At 51.9% G+C, this 15,843-nt stretch overlaps 5 protein-coding genes across 5 annotated transcripts; 2 read left to right on the top strand and 3 right to left on the bottom strand.

Moving 5' to 3' along the window:
• Positions 1-1,638: 1,638 nt before the first annotated feature.
• MAM_07941 (Ras-like protein) lies at positions 1,639-2,702 on the bottom strand (the record flags this gene model as incomplete). Its single annotated transcript, XM_040826739.1, has 4 exons — positions 1,639-1,880; positions 1,966-2,241; positions 2,366-2,480; positions 2,685-2,702. The coding sequence occupies 4 exons, from the start codon at positions 2,700-2,702 to the stop codon at positions 1,639-1,641; spliced, it is 651 nt and encodes a 216-aa protein (XP_040675270.1).
• A 6,722-nt stretch (positions 2,703-9,424) lies between these two features.
• On the bottom strand, positions 9,425-10,833 carry MAM_07940 (molybdopterin binding domain protein; the record flags this gene model as incomplete). Its single annotated transcript, XM_040826738.1, has 6 exons — positions 9,425-9,518; positions 9,577-9,796; positions 9,871-10,163; positions 10,330-10,424; positions 10,483-10,527; positions 10,747-10,833. The coding sequence occupies 6 exons, from the start codon at positions 10,831-10,833 to the stop codon at positions 9,425-9,427; spliced, it is 834 nt and encodes a 277-aa protein (XP_040675269.1).
• A 958-nt stretch (positions 10,834-11,791) lies between these two features.
• On the top strand, positions 11,792-12,191 carry MAM_07939 (Actin depolymerization factor; the record flags this gene model as incomplete). The annotated part of the gene is made up of 2 exons (XM_040826737.1): positions 11,792-11,935; positions 12,003-12,191. The coding sequence occupies 2 exons, from the start codon at positions 11,792-11,794 to the stop codon at positions 12,189-12,191; spliced, it is 333 nt and encodes a 110-aa protein (XP_040675268.1).
• Positions 12,192-12,344: 153 nt separating this feature from the next.
• On the bottom strand, positions 12,345-13,373 carry MAM_07938 (ATPases NBP35; the record flags this gene model as incomplete). Its single annotated transcript, XM_040826736.1, has 1 exon — positions 12,345-13,373. One exon carries the CDS (start codon positions 13,371-13,373, stop codon positions 12,345-12,347), a length of 1,029 nt encoding a protein of 342 aa, XP_040675267.1.
• An 848-nt stretch (positions 13,374-14,221) lies between these two features.
• Positions 14,222-15,260, top strand: MAM_07937 (deoxyhypusine hydroxylase; the record flags this gene model as incomplete). The annotated part of the gene is made up of 2 exons (XM_040826735.1): positions 14,222-14,679; positions 14,750-15,260. The coding sequence occupies 2 exons, from the start codon at positions 14,222-14,224 to the stop codon at positions 15,258-15,260; spliced, it is 969 nt and encodes a 322-aa protein (XP_040675266.1).
• Positions 15,261-15,843: the final 583 nt, after the last annotated feature.

Here is a 15,843-nt window from a genome sequence, read left to right as displayed (position 1 = left end):
GATGCAGGAGAGATACAAGTGCCAGGAACCTGACACGGACACGCACGAGACTACCTCTGAGTACTTACTTGATGTACGTTATCCGAGTAAGGTATGGAGTACTTGAGTATACGAGCAGAGCAGCAGCGAGCCGGGCAATCGATCGATTGAATAAGAGCGAGAAGAAAGGGAAGTGGGGTTGAAAAAGGAGGGGACGACAAGAGGAGAGAAAAGAAGGAAGTACCACGCACGGCAAACTGTAAATGGGACACGGCACACGGCACGCGGCACACGGCACACGGCACACGGCACACGGCACACGGCACACGGATACCTCGAGTTTGTCAAGGCAGGGCAAAAAGGAACAACTGGCGCAAATCAGCACGATTTCTCCCCAGCGCAGCATCCAAGCTGCGTGTACATTATTATACATGCACATGTTACACTAATATCCGCACTGTACAGTGGCTTGGCATAGCACAGACATTAGGAACAACAAAGCTCGGCAGAAGCATTTATCTTGGTCTCGGGGAAAACAGACCTCTGGAGAGCAAGAAGGCGTCATGAGAATTTCTAGACTGGAAAAAATCGAGGAACGAGTTGCATGTTACTTGACCAATAATTTGGGGAAAGGGGGTGATGTACTTGAAGCAATATCATCACAAGAAACCCGTCATCCGGTGAAAGAGAATCCGCGCAGGATACACCATGTAGGGACAATAATAGACAGGACAGAAGGATGAAGAGCACAAAGGGGAATGGAGGTAAAAGGGAAAAGAAAGGCGAAGAAAATAGAAGTGCAGCAATATAAGATTAACTTCATCCCTTATCCAGCAGCACCGAGGCGGGGGTTGAACAACTTTCGCGAAGCCTCTGCTGAGCAAGCCCAGTTCTTTTTGTGTGTTTGACTCGGTATTCTTTTTTCCCGGGTTTCCTAACATGGACCAAAATCGCAGGTTGCTCGCCGACATGATTCACGCAATCTTCTCACGATTCTTGCCATTTTCTGTCTTGTTTCCCTTGCTTATGGGCTGGTCGGCCTCCCGCCCTGCGTCTTGTCCTGACGTGATTCGGCCATTCAAAAAATTCGGCAGCTGGAATCGTTCGAAAAACGACTTTCTCGGCCCGTGGCATCTCAAAAAAAGAAAAAAAAAGAAGAGAAAGATCAAAAATAAAAGTAAATAATAAAGTATGGTGCGTGGCTGTGAGCAGTCATGTTACGCTGAAAAAAAAAACGATGCCGCACAGCTGGATTGCCTAAAAATCCTCGTCGTTCTCGAATGGCGTCATGGTTTTGTACAAGCCCTCCGAAAGTCCGTCAAAGAAAGCGTGTGCATTGCAACCAAGTCCGAACCCGACACCTCGTCCGATGCAATGAAAATATTTTTCTCATCCGTCCTGGCAATCCGCCATAAGGGTATCACAGCCGTTGCTGTGCTTCGTGGCCCCGAAGTAGGTTTTTGTTGTTTTTTTTCTTCAAAAAATAGGGGGGAAACCAAAGAGATGATGAATAGGAAATACCCTGTCTTCCACAGGTGTTACTTTTTCGATGTGGTCGCCCGAGTTGCTGCAGTGGGCGTCGAGCCAGCCAACTGCTGTATAAAATTCCAACGATATTCACCGCCCCTTTAACACTAAAGTCGTTCTCTGTTTCGTCTCTCACATAATGACGCATTTGCCACAGCAGCCAGTCTCCCTCTCGCCGTCGTCCATGTCCATAGGCTTGGGGGGGCCGTTTACGCCCGAACCGCCGCCGCTGCCGGTTGAATAACCTTGCATTTCGCGGTTATATCTTCGGATCTCTCGAACGATATCGTAGAAAGCTTTGTCAACATTGATTCGCGACTTTGCTGAAGTTTCGATGAATTTGCAGTTGAACGACCGTGCCAGCGCTTCACCTTCTATTTTTTGAAAAAATATGAATCAGCCGCAAGCCCCAGAAAGGGCTGAGGAAAGCAGTAGCAGCGAGGAGTATTGGGAATATACCTTGCTTAGATACCTCACGCTCGCCTTCCAGATCGCATTTATTGCCTACTACGACCATAGGGAAGTAATCCTTGTCTTTGACTCGCAAGATCTGCTGTTGAAAGGTGGTGATTTCCTCGAAGCTCTGGCGAGACGTAATAGAGTACACCAACAAAAAGCCCTCCCCGGTTCTCATGTATTGCTCGCGCATAGCACTGTACTCTTCCTGGCCTGCGGTATCCAAAACATCGAGTAGAGCGACCTCGTCGTCGATGACACACTGCTTTCTGTATGAATCTGCAATGGCCAGCGTGGTTAGATTTCTGAACTCTGTTTTTTTTTTAAACAGGACAGGGTAGCTGCATTCCGACGAAGAATTGAGAAGTGATGGCCCGAGAGCCTGTCGTCAACTGTAACGCACCTTCGATCGTGGGATCATATTCGTCGACAAAATGACTTTGAATCAATTGGATTGTCAAACAAGATTTACCAACACCACCGCCACCGACGACGACGAGTTTGTACTCTCTCAGAAACTAATTCGCAAAGTAACCTGTCAGAGGACTGTATGTGGTGCATGTCGTCGAGCACATGATATGACTTGCGAAGTACAGCGAAACGATACCGCAGGGGTCGAGGAGTACGGAACGGAGCCACCCCGACTGGGTGGTCGGTAAACGAGATGCAAAGGAAGGACGGGGTCGCGTGGGGAGGAATTGGCCGGCTAAGAGCCATCATACCTTGGTGGACGCAGCCATTGTGATTGAATTTGGGGGTCTCTTGGCAAAAAAAAGCGACTTGCGGGAGGATATCGCAGGTCGCAGGGCCAACGATCAAGATCGAATCTGCCTTGCGCGAGATCAAGATCGATGCTGGGAGGCGGGTCGTGTAGGAAGGTGCAGTGCAGGAGGACGCAGTAGTCGTAGGTAAGTAGTCAGTGAGTGGTCAGGGGCCGGGCTGAATGGCAGCCAGCAACGGACAAAGCGCGCAGTCGACGGACTTGGTGAAGGACCCGAAAGCAGAATTGGAGGTCGGCGGCGTTTAAGAAATCAAGAGAGCGATGCACAGCGCAGCATAGCACAGCACAGCGGCAGCGGCAGCGGCAGCGGCAACGGCAATGGCTGGATGGCAAGGCAAAGGGCGATGTTGTCGAGGCCGAAAATACCTAGCTGGGAGAGATGAAGGACAAAGACAGCCTAGGATGGGAGAATGCGGAACTGGAAATGCGAGTTGACGTGGACCGACGTGGACGGAGGATGGGCAGATGGATGCTGGGCCCCAAGTGGTTGGTGGACGGTGCTAAAAGTGGGCCCCCAAGACCTCAGTGCTGGTACGGAGTGCCCAAGTACTTACTTACTTAAGCTAAGCAAGTACTCGGTACTTGGGTAGTTGTGTCTGGTTGTCTGGTGTCAGGTGGTCCCTTTGCGAGGTGAGAGGCGAGGCCGAGGCGTCGGGTGTCGGGTGGTGGGTGGTGGGTGGTAGGTGGCCGAGGGGTGGGCTCAATGACGGGTCGAGGTCGAGGTCGCGGTCCAAGCCAGGGAGGGACATACATGAATGTAGCCATGTTTGTACCTGCGACATGGGCGCTGTGCCGCCCCATCTGTCCGCATCCCCAGTATTGAGTACTCAGTACATACTTTACTAAGTAAGTAAGTACTTAAGTATCTAGGCACTGCAACCAGACGCCTCCAGCCTCCAGCATCAGCCCCCCCAGCCTCCGTACAATGTACAGACTCACTCGGCAGAATGCGCCAGGCACGCCCGCAAGTGCCTGACCCCCGGATCAATTGGCACACTTGGGTATCCGTACTCCGTAGGTGTTTTTATATTACTATATACTCCGTATGCAGTCTGTTTACAGGAACCCCGAGCGCCGCTATTCGACTTCTTCGACGTTCAACATTCGGCCGCTGGCTTGACCGGGTAAAAGGCCCCAATTGCGCCGGCGCAAATCTCGAGGTGTCTGTCTGCCGCCAGTGGCCAGTCTATGTCGCGAACCGGCTTTGATCAAACTGACGCTTGACCTTGATACGTGCATACTAAGTGCTTAAGTAAGTACCTTTGAGGTGTGCTGGTTGTGGCGGTCCCACTTTTCTGCAATACCCGGCGGATACTGCAACGAGTTGCGTCACCTACAGCTGTGATAAATCATAAGAGTAGCATATTGCCGGGACTTAGGTCCTTATAGTCTTTCTCAGCAAAGCAATGTATCTGTTGGAATTAGGTTTTTGATTGGCTAAATACGAATTCGGTACAATCAACCCATCTTCGCACATTGAGTACGGAGTACTCCGTACCCTGGCCTGGCAACCCGCCAGGTCTTGACTGTCGCTGGCATTGAACCAGACGGGGGACCGGCCGGGACCAGAAGGGGGTGGTTGGGAGGTTTGGAAAGGGGTGGTCTCGGGGGACGCTCAGGGGTGCACGTGTGGAGGCCAGCAACATCGGGAGGGTGACCTGGGCAGACTACTTGGGCAGGTCTTTGCTCGAAGGGGAGGGGGGGTTTATTTAGTTCTGCGGTTCCATACAACCAGGGGGACTAGTTTGACCTCTCTTGCTGATTTGATTTTTTTTAAAAGGGAAAAACAAAATCCCCCCCCAAGAGAGAAAGAGTCTTGACCGAGCACAGTCGAACCACTCAGTGTGCGACCAAGCACCCGAGTTCCCTTCCCTATTAACTAACTACCTGTACCAAGACTGCATATGCAGATGCCTCCACGTCCATCGACCATTTGACCGGGTTAAACTTTGGGCCAGTTAACGGCCTGGTCTGTGCCCTCGAAGCCATATCTGGAAGTCTAGAGTACCAGTCACGTCCTAACGACTAACTCTTTGCGGAGAACCTCCCTTGGCTCATCTAGGTCTGTATGTAGGCACAGGAGCCCTTTTAGAGTCAAGTTCCTCCAGCTCTTCCATATAACACGGGGCATACCAACAGGATCCGCTGCCTCTATTTAATGACCAGGTTCTCCGGACGTTCTCAGGCACTAGTGCATCCATGCTGGAATTGTCTTACATACAACTAAGTCGGGACCATCCTACACATGAAGGCTGGCTACCCGACTTCGTGGGCCCAAGCGTCAACATGGAAGTGAGGCAAGTGTCCAGAAAACAGAAAACCCACCAGAACTCAGAACCTTCGCCTGAAAGAATGGTCGGGGAGGCTTTATTTGAAAGGAGTAGGTAGGACCTCAAGATTGAGAGGCAAGGGTTTCTGACCCTTGAGAAATGCCACGGTGGAGGATGCTTTCCCGGCTTGTGGAGCTCCAATCCCTCGTCTGGCCGCCGGAGGCTCTTTTTGAGTGCGGCAAACTTCGAAAGACAGCATGTTGAGAGGCGTCGGCATGAATGCGAGGGGAGAATGACCATGGTATGTTGGTGTTTTGGGCTGAGCCTCTTTGACAGCATAATGCACCGACGGAACGGCGTTTTGTGCATGCTTTCCGTAGCTTTACGGAGGAAAAGTGATGTGCTGTTGACGTTTTGGAGTCTGCTTATGCCTCCTGGGTACGGAGTAATAAATAAGAATTCGACGACTGTGGCTGTCGACGGCGGAGATCTGTGTCCGTCGAATGTGGTGCTGTTACTATCGCTACCTCTTCACCATGTCTCAAATCTCCCGCCTTGGTTACTCCGTACATTGACGAAAGTCGCCCATCTGAACATCTAGCTGCTCTCATGGTGGGCTTCTCCCGCTACCCAGCCTTCTGCCTTCGTCATCTTTTGAGGATCGCCAGGCACAAGGATGCGCTCGCCTTTGTCTGTCAATTGGGCTGCGATAATTGAAGACAAATGACTTGCTGCAGCAGTCGAAACATTAATAAGCTTGCACGATGATGCAAGACCCTAGAGTGACAAGAGTCGGCCATCATACCTGCACCGTGCCCGAGTATGCGACACGTGCTACGAATGCATGTTAGTATCAACAAATTCACATCCAATAAGCCTTGGAGAGATGACAAGGACACAGAAGAGTGCTTACTACTAGGTGGTAATCCGTACATGTGTACTTCGTTCCTTGGCTCCTGTTTTTTTTTAAGTGACTTATTGAAGAGAACTGAAGCTGGGATGGTGGAGTCTTGTTATAGTCCCTGGTTGCTTTGCTAAGCAACGAGGGTAGAGTGTAAAAGCTCTACCTGAGGTAGTTACCTAGTTAGGTAGCTTTATATTTAGGTTATAAGTGGTGATGCGTGCTCGGCTTATACGCAATTATCTACAATACGAAGCCCGCTCCACAAATCTGGACCTTGAAGATGCTGTAAGGGAGAAAGTTCCCTGGTAAAGACGTGGGCCAGAGTGACTACGGACAGCCTCAGTACTTGATATTTGTTTTAAAAAAAGTAGTACGTATTGATTGGAGTCTGGACTCGGAATAATGAACATACAAGCCGGCTCCACAATATCCCATACGAGCTTGCAGCATTAATAAGAGATAGAACTTGTAGTATTATAGTGCCGAGACCTGACATGTCTGTCTTGTGGTTTGAGACTGCTTGATCGGACGCCTTCCGCTTCGTTCCGCCGGGGACTGGTCGTTGGGTGCGTCAAAGACTTTGGCGGTCGGTATGGACTCTGGAGTACTCGGTATGTGTGCTCACGCAAGTGGACTCGGGACGAGTTACGCTTAATGTCTTCAGTAGGCCACAAACAAGGGCTTAGCAGACTGCGACGGCGGAGGGGCGTGTTTGGCGGCATGAATGATGCATCATCCGTGATGTACGGAGCAGGATCCAACTGCTCGCCCAGCTGGGGCCAGATCAGCTCCAGCTCCAGCTCCTGCTCCTGCTCCTGCTCCTGCTCCTGCTCCTGCTCCTGCTCCTGCCCCGTTCAACGATCCGCCTGGTTGGCAGGTGCAGACGGCAGGCTGCGGGCTACAGCCAACTTTGACATACTCGGTACTGTATGTGCCTGTGCCGTTGTTTTCAACTCCGCCAAAAATCCTATCCCGCGTCAATGCTATCACCCCTCCCTACGGCCCATCACTATCTGATCTCATCACCGTAATCACCACCGCTGAGCTCGGATAGACAGCATTTCCACTCTTTCTCTTCACGGATGAGGGGCAGGTCAGTGCTGCCGGAGCCAAATGAGAATACCTGGAAAAGGCTTCATCAAAACCAAAACCAGCACTATTGCAAACCACCAGAAGGCCCGTGCTTCTCCCAGCGCCGTTTATCAGGATAGCCGGGCTTCTTTTTCGGTACGAGCCTAACCGTTCGTTCGCTCCTTCGCTCCACTTACTGCAAGGGCAAGATCGTCTGGTATTTGGGAACAACGCCACGGAATTCCACCAGTTGGATAACGTTATGGTCTGGAAGCTGAACTGTCACCATCAGCCCAAGAGATGACAATGCACAATTATCACCTTGTAGTGGCAGTATGCAGAAACGACGAGGACACTGGTCGTTTATTAAGCTACGGGCACGAGAGACCTGCATGCGTATCGTCAAATTGACGGGCCAATTGGCCAATGTTGGGTGTCAGCCCTGCCCCTGAGTTTGGCTGGCCCCATCCATGTCAGGCACCGGTCACCTACGACACAGTCAGTACAGTGTACTACGCAGAATGTACATTCTCGGCCAGGTCCATTACAGATACGGAGAACGGGACTAGTTGATCCATACTGGGTAGTTACTCGGTAGTCCGACCTCTCGTCACAATCACGTCAATTCACCTGCACCTCACCATGTCTGCAGTTTGCCCAAGGTGGTGTGGACAATGAAAGCCGCAGGCACCTGTGACGGCACATATTTTTCACTCTGGCATGCAGAGATGACGTCAGACTAAAAGCAAGTTATAATCGTAACCGTCAAAACTCGAATTTCTTTTGGCATATCCACGATACGGTCTACGGGCCCTGTTCAGTAGCTGCATCTACTTACGAATTTCATCCGGTGCTAGGTGCAGGTGCGGTCAGGGCCCTGTCTGCAGTACGATCAATTACACAGCGGCAGAGTCCCGCTATGCATATTGCAATTAATACTCGGTCCTGGTGGCTTTGCCACCGCTACTACGTAAATCGTTGATTCCCTTGTCGTAATACGGGGATGGCTCAGCTATTATCGCCTCACGGATGCTACTCCGTACGTCGCGCGAAAATTAATGCGGATACCGAGTGCACATTATGGGAACTATCGCGACGGCTTCTCAGCATGGACACTTGATTGGGTCACCCAGCCGCTCATCGCCTTATGCCTTCAAGCAGCGGTGATGTCTCATGATAACAAGCTAAATCACTTCGTGGCTGGAATCGACGAGGCCAGACCTCGGGGAATGCCACCATGAATGAACACGGAGCATGTACAGCCTCGATGTCTCTTGGTTACTCGACTTCTCCACACAAGAATCACGACCGGCGGTCGAGCGGCCACTAGCGCAAGCAGGAGCAAATTCGAGGCCATTATCCTGCGAGATTGCAGCTGTTTGATGCACAAAACTGTGCGTCCAGGAGGAAATGGACGACCCATCGAGCTTTTAGGTGTATACCCAACCGAGGCCTGGGAGCTTCTAGAATACTACGTAACAGATTTGAGCCGCCTACCACGGAGCACCCTGGCATACAGGCCCGACTGCTGCACCATGTCTCCACTCCCATCGAACGTGGCATGACAGGGAGTCGGGGTTAACAAGGAATAAACGCCAAGTTTTGCCTGCTACTCTCTACTGATTGTTCCTTTGGAACAGTGGGCGTCGGGAGTGGTCGGTATGTAACACAGGAAACAAAACATTGGCCTGGGTCGTGGAGTTAGTCGAGGAGGTCGGGCGCTACAATTTCCTCCGGTGCTATCAAAATCGCACCATGACGAGCACGCCCAAGGCATGGGTACAGGGTATTACCGTGCTGACCATGTCACTGGCGGGGTAGACTGTAGTATAATACGGAGTATTCCGTAGTAACGATCCAGTTACGTAGGCACTTAATCGCTGGTTCTCAGAACATGGTTCCATCTCCCGTGAGTAGAGCGTATTGTCGCGCGTGAGTTCCACAGACATCACGAGTCACGAGATCCCCCCTCACTACTCCGTACGGCCACTAGTGCCGTTGTTCTACCCGGAATCGCGGAGCCATCTACCGACGTCCTTGTTGGAACCATTCTGGCAAGGTTGGGGGTTGTTGTTGTTGTTGTTGGCTGCAAGCGATCGGTTCAACCCAAGCTCTGACTCGGTCAAGATCGGCAATGTGCCAGAAGCTTAAGACACCTTGGGCACTTGGACTCTTTGGCGACGTCACAGTATGCGAGTGCCCCCAAGGCATTGGGAACCTGGCGAAGAATAGGGAAAACAGTTTCTAGGAACATTCAGGTCTCAAGTGCCGACGGGCGCAGCGACTGCACAGTCGACGTCTCGTGTTGCCTGGCACGTTCCATAGATTGACCTGATATCAACGCGTTTTAAAAAGCCGCCTACTCCTGCCATATTCGTGCCGAGTCTGGACTCTGGACATAGCGTTGGACAGGACAGCAGCATCCGCTTTCGCATCTCACAAATCATCTGCTTCATCCTCCCGACTAACACGACGCCCCTGAACGTTCTCTTCAACCTCGGCAACCAAAGTCTCGAGGAAGGCTTGATCCCTGCTTGCCAAGTTAGCAACGTCGTGCCCGACGTGCAAAGAAAGACGCGACTGCTTACCTGCCGACGAGTGTGACGGTATTACACTTCTTGCCCCACCTGGGATAGCTTCCAACTTTGACACCTTTGGGCTCAACCCTGGCTGCCAGTTTTGTAAGATAAGCCGCCACCGCGCTTTCTGGCAGCGGGGTGGATATCAAGAGTCTGCAGGTTCCTTTGCCTTGGGGATCGACCAGCCGCGGGAGTATAAAGGGTTTCATCCCATCGAGCAGTGTCTGGACTAAGGGTAATACCGTTAGAGACAGCCATGGTTCTTGTCAGGTACCGAGATGGTCGCGGGAAACTGGAACTTACACAGTGAGGGAACACCGGGCAACACGTGAATGTTTCCATTCACGACGGCAATAGGAACCCACAGGTTGTCCGACACAAAGAGGAACTGACTCTTCAAGTCCCGGCTCTCGTCTGTCGGGAGCCTGACCATGCGTAATTTGGCCTGCAGGGCTGGAGAGTCGGTTTCCCAGTCAAAGTTTGGTGGCAGTGTATCAGGTCTGGAAAGGACCTTCATTTTTTGAAAAGCCTCGTCGTGCAGCTTTAATGGCAAGTTGAACGCCTTGGCAATGGATTGATAGGTGATGTCGTCATGTCTAGGTCCCATCGACGTCAGTCGCACCCTCGACAACGCGCAGGCGTGAGGCAGTCAGATCACACTCACGTTGGCCCAATACCACCGCTAGGCAAGGCTACCTGTCAGTAATGACTCTGATTATGATATCGTACCGCACAGTAATGGCTGAAAAAAAAAACACTGACCTGGTGACGACAAGATCATAGCGACCACTCATGCGGCGGACCGCCTCTATGATTTCGCTCTCATCGTCTTCAATGACCTCGATGCGCTTCAAGTTCTAGCCTCCAATTAGACCGAGAAGATTTGCCAGCACGACACGGCAAATCACGGCTTACAATTCCGAGCGAGAAGCACCATTTAGCCAGATACGCCGAATTGGTCTGTTCCAGTCAGTTACCACAGTAGGAGATTGCCGGTTGCGGTCCGCTCGTAACGTCGCCTCCAGTCGGAACGTATACCTGGGTATACGGATATATATATATATGTGTGTGTGTGTGTGTGTGTGTGTGTGAGACGTACATCGACAGTCTGCCAGCGTCAGCATGAAAAAGATGCGCCGCGTCAGGGTCCCGATGCTGTTGGCAAATGTTGGGTCATACCTTTCCGCCCAAAACTTCATCTCCGATGATCAAACACGCAGCACTATGAATTGTGCGCGTCCCCTTGTCCTGAGATGCAGTGTTCATTCTTGAGAGCGCCGATGCCGTCGGACGCCGATGTACCTGAATAAGCGACGGCGATGGGACTGCCAACTGTCTCGCTAGCTGGGAAAGTCGTGACAACATGGAGGTTTCGAAGGGCGTCTTGTGTGTAATGATGCTGGAGACGGGATCAAAGGAGCCATTCAATCAATCAATTCTCCCGCTGCTGTTAGTTTTTTGGAGAGCGGCTGCAGCTGCTTGTGACGGCGACGCCAGGGAATGCCGTGGCGAGATGCAACTTCGAAGTCGACTGGACATGGAGCTGCTCTGTTCTGGTCGGTTGCTGACATGGACATTGGAACATGGAACATTGAAGCAAGTAAGTACTGGGCTCCAAGTGCTACGGGGCATTTAGTTGACTAACCAGGTACCGAGCACTTGACTTACCCAAGTACCTCCGTACCTACGGAGTACTACTTAAAGTACCTAGGTATATATGTACTTGATTGCTGGTGACCTGCGGGGCTTGAAAAGCACCGAGGCGCCGCGCTCATTGGCAGCCGGCGATGGACGGCATCTTCGATCTTGGCGGCCAAGCGGTTGGCCATCTTCGTCGTCAACTCCCTGCCGGCCGTTTTGGAGGCCGCAGTCTTGCAGCACAGCATTGCTACGGTGGACCGAAGTAATATCTGCGCCCGTTTTCAAACCCGCTTGGCATCGGCCTGATTGTGTGACCCGGTTGGCATCATGGTATGGCGCTTTACACCTTAGAGCTCTTCCATCATCTCCTCCAGTCGAAGCCCGCTGATGCAATTCACCCCGCTCCGAAGGCCTCCGAATCGAGACTATACACCTTCGCAGGTGAAACCAAGGAACATCTTCGTAAATTCCGACTGACTACATCGAGAGCCAAGGATCCCCAAGCTGTCATTTGTGCGCATGGCCCGTCTGAGCCCAGCATCCAAGGATTTTCCCCCGACCTGCTGACATGGCGCTGGTAGATATGATTGATAAGAACACCCAAGAGATCCGACAAGCCCTCGATGACTACGATGAAGCGCGAGTCTACAAGTCCCTCAAGGACGTTGCGGAGGACTTGCCAGACCACACGCCACGCTTTGTTCTGCTGAGCTATCCCATCACTACGGTATGCTGTTCATCCCGACTTTTTGCACGATCAGGTCAAGCAAGATACGACTAATACCTATGAAAAGTCCGACGGACGACTCTCAGCGCCCTATGTTCTACTATACTATCTTCCCCCAACTTGCAATGCCGAGGTGAGAATGCTGTACGCCGGTGCGAAGGAATTAATGCGAAGCACCAGCGAGGCAGGCAGTGTCATTGATATCGAGTCTGTCGAGGACCTCGACGAGATTCCCGAAAAGCTGGCTAGTAAATAGATTGGGCAGGAAAAAAACAGACCTCGATCGATGTCCAAAAATTTCTAATCACTTGAAGCGGCATGAAAATGAAAAGGCAATAACGGAGTCCAGAGTCACTCTTGGAGCGCATTAGTATTTGCATACATCATCAATCTATATATCATAGTTCGTCTATTCGTCAGGTAATACGTTTGTCGTATCCAAGCCCAATTGGTTCGCCACACGCTTGACCACACCTTTAAACGCCAAACAAGCCGGGCTGTCAGGAAATGAATCAAAATAACTCTCTCCATAATCGCAAGCCATTCGAATCCTCGGGTCCAAGGGCACAGCACCGAGGAACGGGATGCCCATCTCCTCTGCTAAACCTTTCCCGCCGCCCGTAGTAGGTCTGAATATTTGACTCTCGCCCTTGCAGTTGGGGCACACGAAGCCGCTCATGTTCTCTGCCAGCCCCAGGATTCTAATGCCCGCCTTGCGGCAAAAGTCAATCTCCTTGCGTACATCCAGCAGCGAAACCTCCTGTGGGGTCGTCACCACGACGGCGCCGTCAATCCCGCTCTCCTTCAAGAAGGCATTGACGCTCAGATGCTCGTCGCTCGTGCCCGGCGGCGTGTCTACCAGCAAAAAGTCCAGCTCGCCCCATTCCACATCCTTGAGAAACTGCTTGATCAGCCCGTTCTTCTTGGGGCCCCTCCAAATGACGGCGTCGTCTCGATTCGGCAGCATGAACTGGATGCTCATCACGCCTAGATTGTCCATCACCCACACAGGTGACCAGCCGGAGCCGCTGACGTGGATCGTCTCCCCTTCCACCCCCATCATCTTGGGGATGCTGGGCCCGCAGATGTCCGTGTCCATGACGCCCACGGTGCTGTCAGGGTTGGTCGCAAAGGCATGCGCGAGCAGCGACGTGAATGTGCTCTTGCCCACGCCGCCCTTGCCGCTGAGCACGAGGATCTTGTGTTTGACATTTTCGAGGCGTGCTGATATGACGGGGATGTCTGGGTCCGGGCCCTTTGGCGCTGATGCGCAGATTGCCTGGTTGGGACAGCCGGCACAAGAGTCCGCTTGGCCTGCTTGCTGTGATTCCGGTCCCGGACAGTGCTCCGGCTCCGGGGCGACGAGTTGCGGCTTCTGTCTGATGGGGTTGGCGAGCACGTCGGATACTGACTCTGGCTCCTCGAGGGACGAGACCATCACGGCGTTTTTTGTTATGATTTTTTGGAAGGGGGTCGTGGCGACGTTAGCTGTGAGTGCGAGATACGTTATAGATGGGTATGACCAAGATAGTCATGGTGGGTGTGGTTGTGATGCTTATTAATGTGGGTGGTCCGATTCGGAGACGCAACTAGCACAGGTTGTTCCCATGACCAAACCAGCATTTTAGCCCATTTACCGCAGACAACTCTGCGACATCAAATACACTTGCTCTCCGTACCCTCCTCGTATGATGAAGTCGCTAAGGTGGCCTTTGGTCCGTCGACCAGCTGCAGGAAAACAAATGCCATTGAACGGCAATATCTTCCAGCACGTGTTCGGATTTATGGACCGAACGCAAACTCGCACATAAAAAAGAACAATATTGCACAGACAAGTATATAGATCATAATAACTAATAATAGGCAACAGGATAGCCAACTCATTACTCTCTGAGTCGTGGGGCATGCTGCCGCGCAAAAAGATAAAATCAGGTTCCAGGGGGAGTCGAACCCTCGCTGGCGGAATCAGAATCCGCAGTCATAACCGTTAGACCATGGAACCTATCGAGGTAGTTGACCACCTCCCATGGCTGAGCGGTCGGGTGACTCCGATTTTTACTTTATAAAGCAATTAGCACGTTGACGCCCCAACTCGCTGTAGTACGCGTTCTTATCGTGTATCACCCCACCTGAATTTTTCTCTCCTCAATACGGAGTTACGACAAGAGCCGCCCGCAATGTCTTTGGAGGGGCAATTGTCCCTAATAAACTGGCCTCAAATTTCGCATTCCCGCATCTTAACTTCTGCCTGTTGATAGTGGCAATCGACAACTTGAATTTCCCAATATGACAGATGCCACCGTTCAATGTCTACGGGAGAGCCTATGCTCCGAAGCCACCCCATTACCAATCCGGTTTCGAGCCCTCTTCTCGCTGAAGCACGTCGCACGAACCGGAGAGCCCTCTGTTGCCGTGGCTGCCATCGAGGCCATCGCCGCTGCGTTTGCGTCACCTTCGGCCCTGCTGAAGCATGAGTTGGCTTATTGCCTCGGACAGACTGCCAACGACGCGGCTGTCAAGCCGTTGCGAGATGTTCTTTCGGACCTGAAAGAGGACCCTATGTGCAGGCACGAAGCCGCCGAGGCGCTGGGCGCGCTTGGCAGCACGGAAAATTTGGAGCTGTTAAGACATTTCCGCGATCGCGAGGGGGAAGACGTTGTCATCACCGAGACTTGCGAGATCGCCATCGATCGCATAGAATGGGAGAACTCGGAGACGCGCAAGCTAGAGAAATTACGTCAGAGGTTGGTCATCAGCGATTGATGATGCTGTTCATCTCGAGACATCTTTCTCGTGGTTTTAACGACTATCTAGCGATTTTGCCTCGATTGATCCCGCGCCCCCTCTGCCAGAATCGGAAAAGAGCGTCGAACAGCTGGGCAAGCAGCTCATGGATACTGCACAGCCTCTCTTTATGCGATACCGCGCCATGTTCGCCCTGCGTGACCTCGCCTCCCCACCCGACTGCACAACTGCTGTTCCTGCTGTGCTCGCCCTGGCAAACGGATTTGACGACTCTTCTGCCTTGTTCCGTCACGAAATCGCTTTCGTTTTTGGTCAGCTCTCGCACCCCGCCTCTATTCCTGCCCTCACAGCTGCGTTGAGCAACCTCGAAGAGGCTAGTATGGTTCGTCACGAGGCTGCTGAGGCGCTTGGGAGCCTTGGGGAGGAAGAGGGCGTAGAGGAGACATTGAAGCGATTTCTTCACGATAAAGAAAAAGTCGTCCGAGACAGCGTCATCGTCGCATTGGACATGGCAGACTACGAGCAAAGTGGCAACGCTGAATATGCCTTGATACCGGAAACGGCCAGTGTATCTGCATAAAAGCAAAGGATTGATATAAAATAGAATAGCCTGCCAAAGAAACAAATGCCGACTTTGTTTTAATTGTTCTCGGACCACCTGGTAAGTGGGGAGTTAGTACTACAAAGTATGGATGCATCGCTGGGAGGCGGATGGTACGAACGAATGACCGCATTCACAGCGGTAAATGAGCGTTGAGCCTTCATCAGCACTACGAAGCTGCACATTGGTATACGTGACTTCTTCTCGTCCGCAGTTGGGGCACCGTTCTTGCACTGTGCTTGAGGTTTGAAGCGTGTGTCTCTCAATGGCTTGTACGTTGGACTGCAACTTTTGCCGCAGGAAGGACGGAAAGTCTGACGGCTTCGACTGCGTGATGATGATCTTTGAACCGGTGTCTATTCATGAAACAATAGATTAGTCTCTTTCTTTTTCTTTTTCTTTCCCTGCTTACGTATTGTGTTTGAGGCGGAGATGGGCTGGTCGCGCAAACCTTTATTCCAAGCACCGCAGCACTCGCACTTCAGCGAGTTCTTCTCCGTGCCTTTGGTAGCCGGGAGAAGATTTCCGCAGTCAGTGCAGAAAACGAGTGAGCCTATGGCAG

This window comes from Metarhizium album (genome assembly GCF_000804445.1).
Source record: "Metarhizium album ARSEF 1941 chromosome Unknown scaffold_39, whole genome shotgun sequence".
NCBI classification, from domain to species: domain Eukaryota; kingdom Fungi; phylum Ascomycota; class Sordariomycetes; order Hypocreales; family Clavicipitaceae; genus Metarhizium; species Metarhizium album.
Note: the sequence above shows the minus strand (reverse complement) of the source record. Positions and strands in the feature narration are given on the sequence as shown.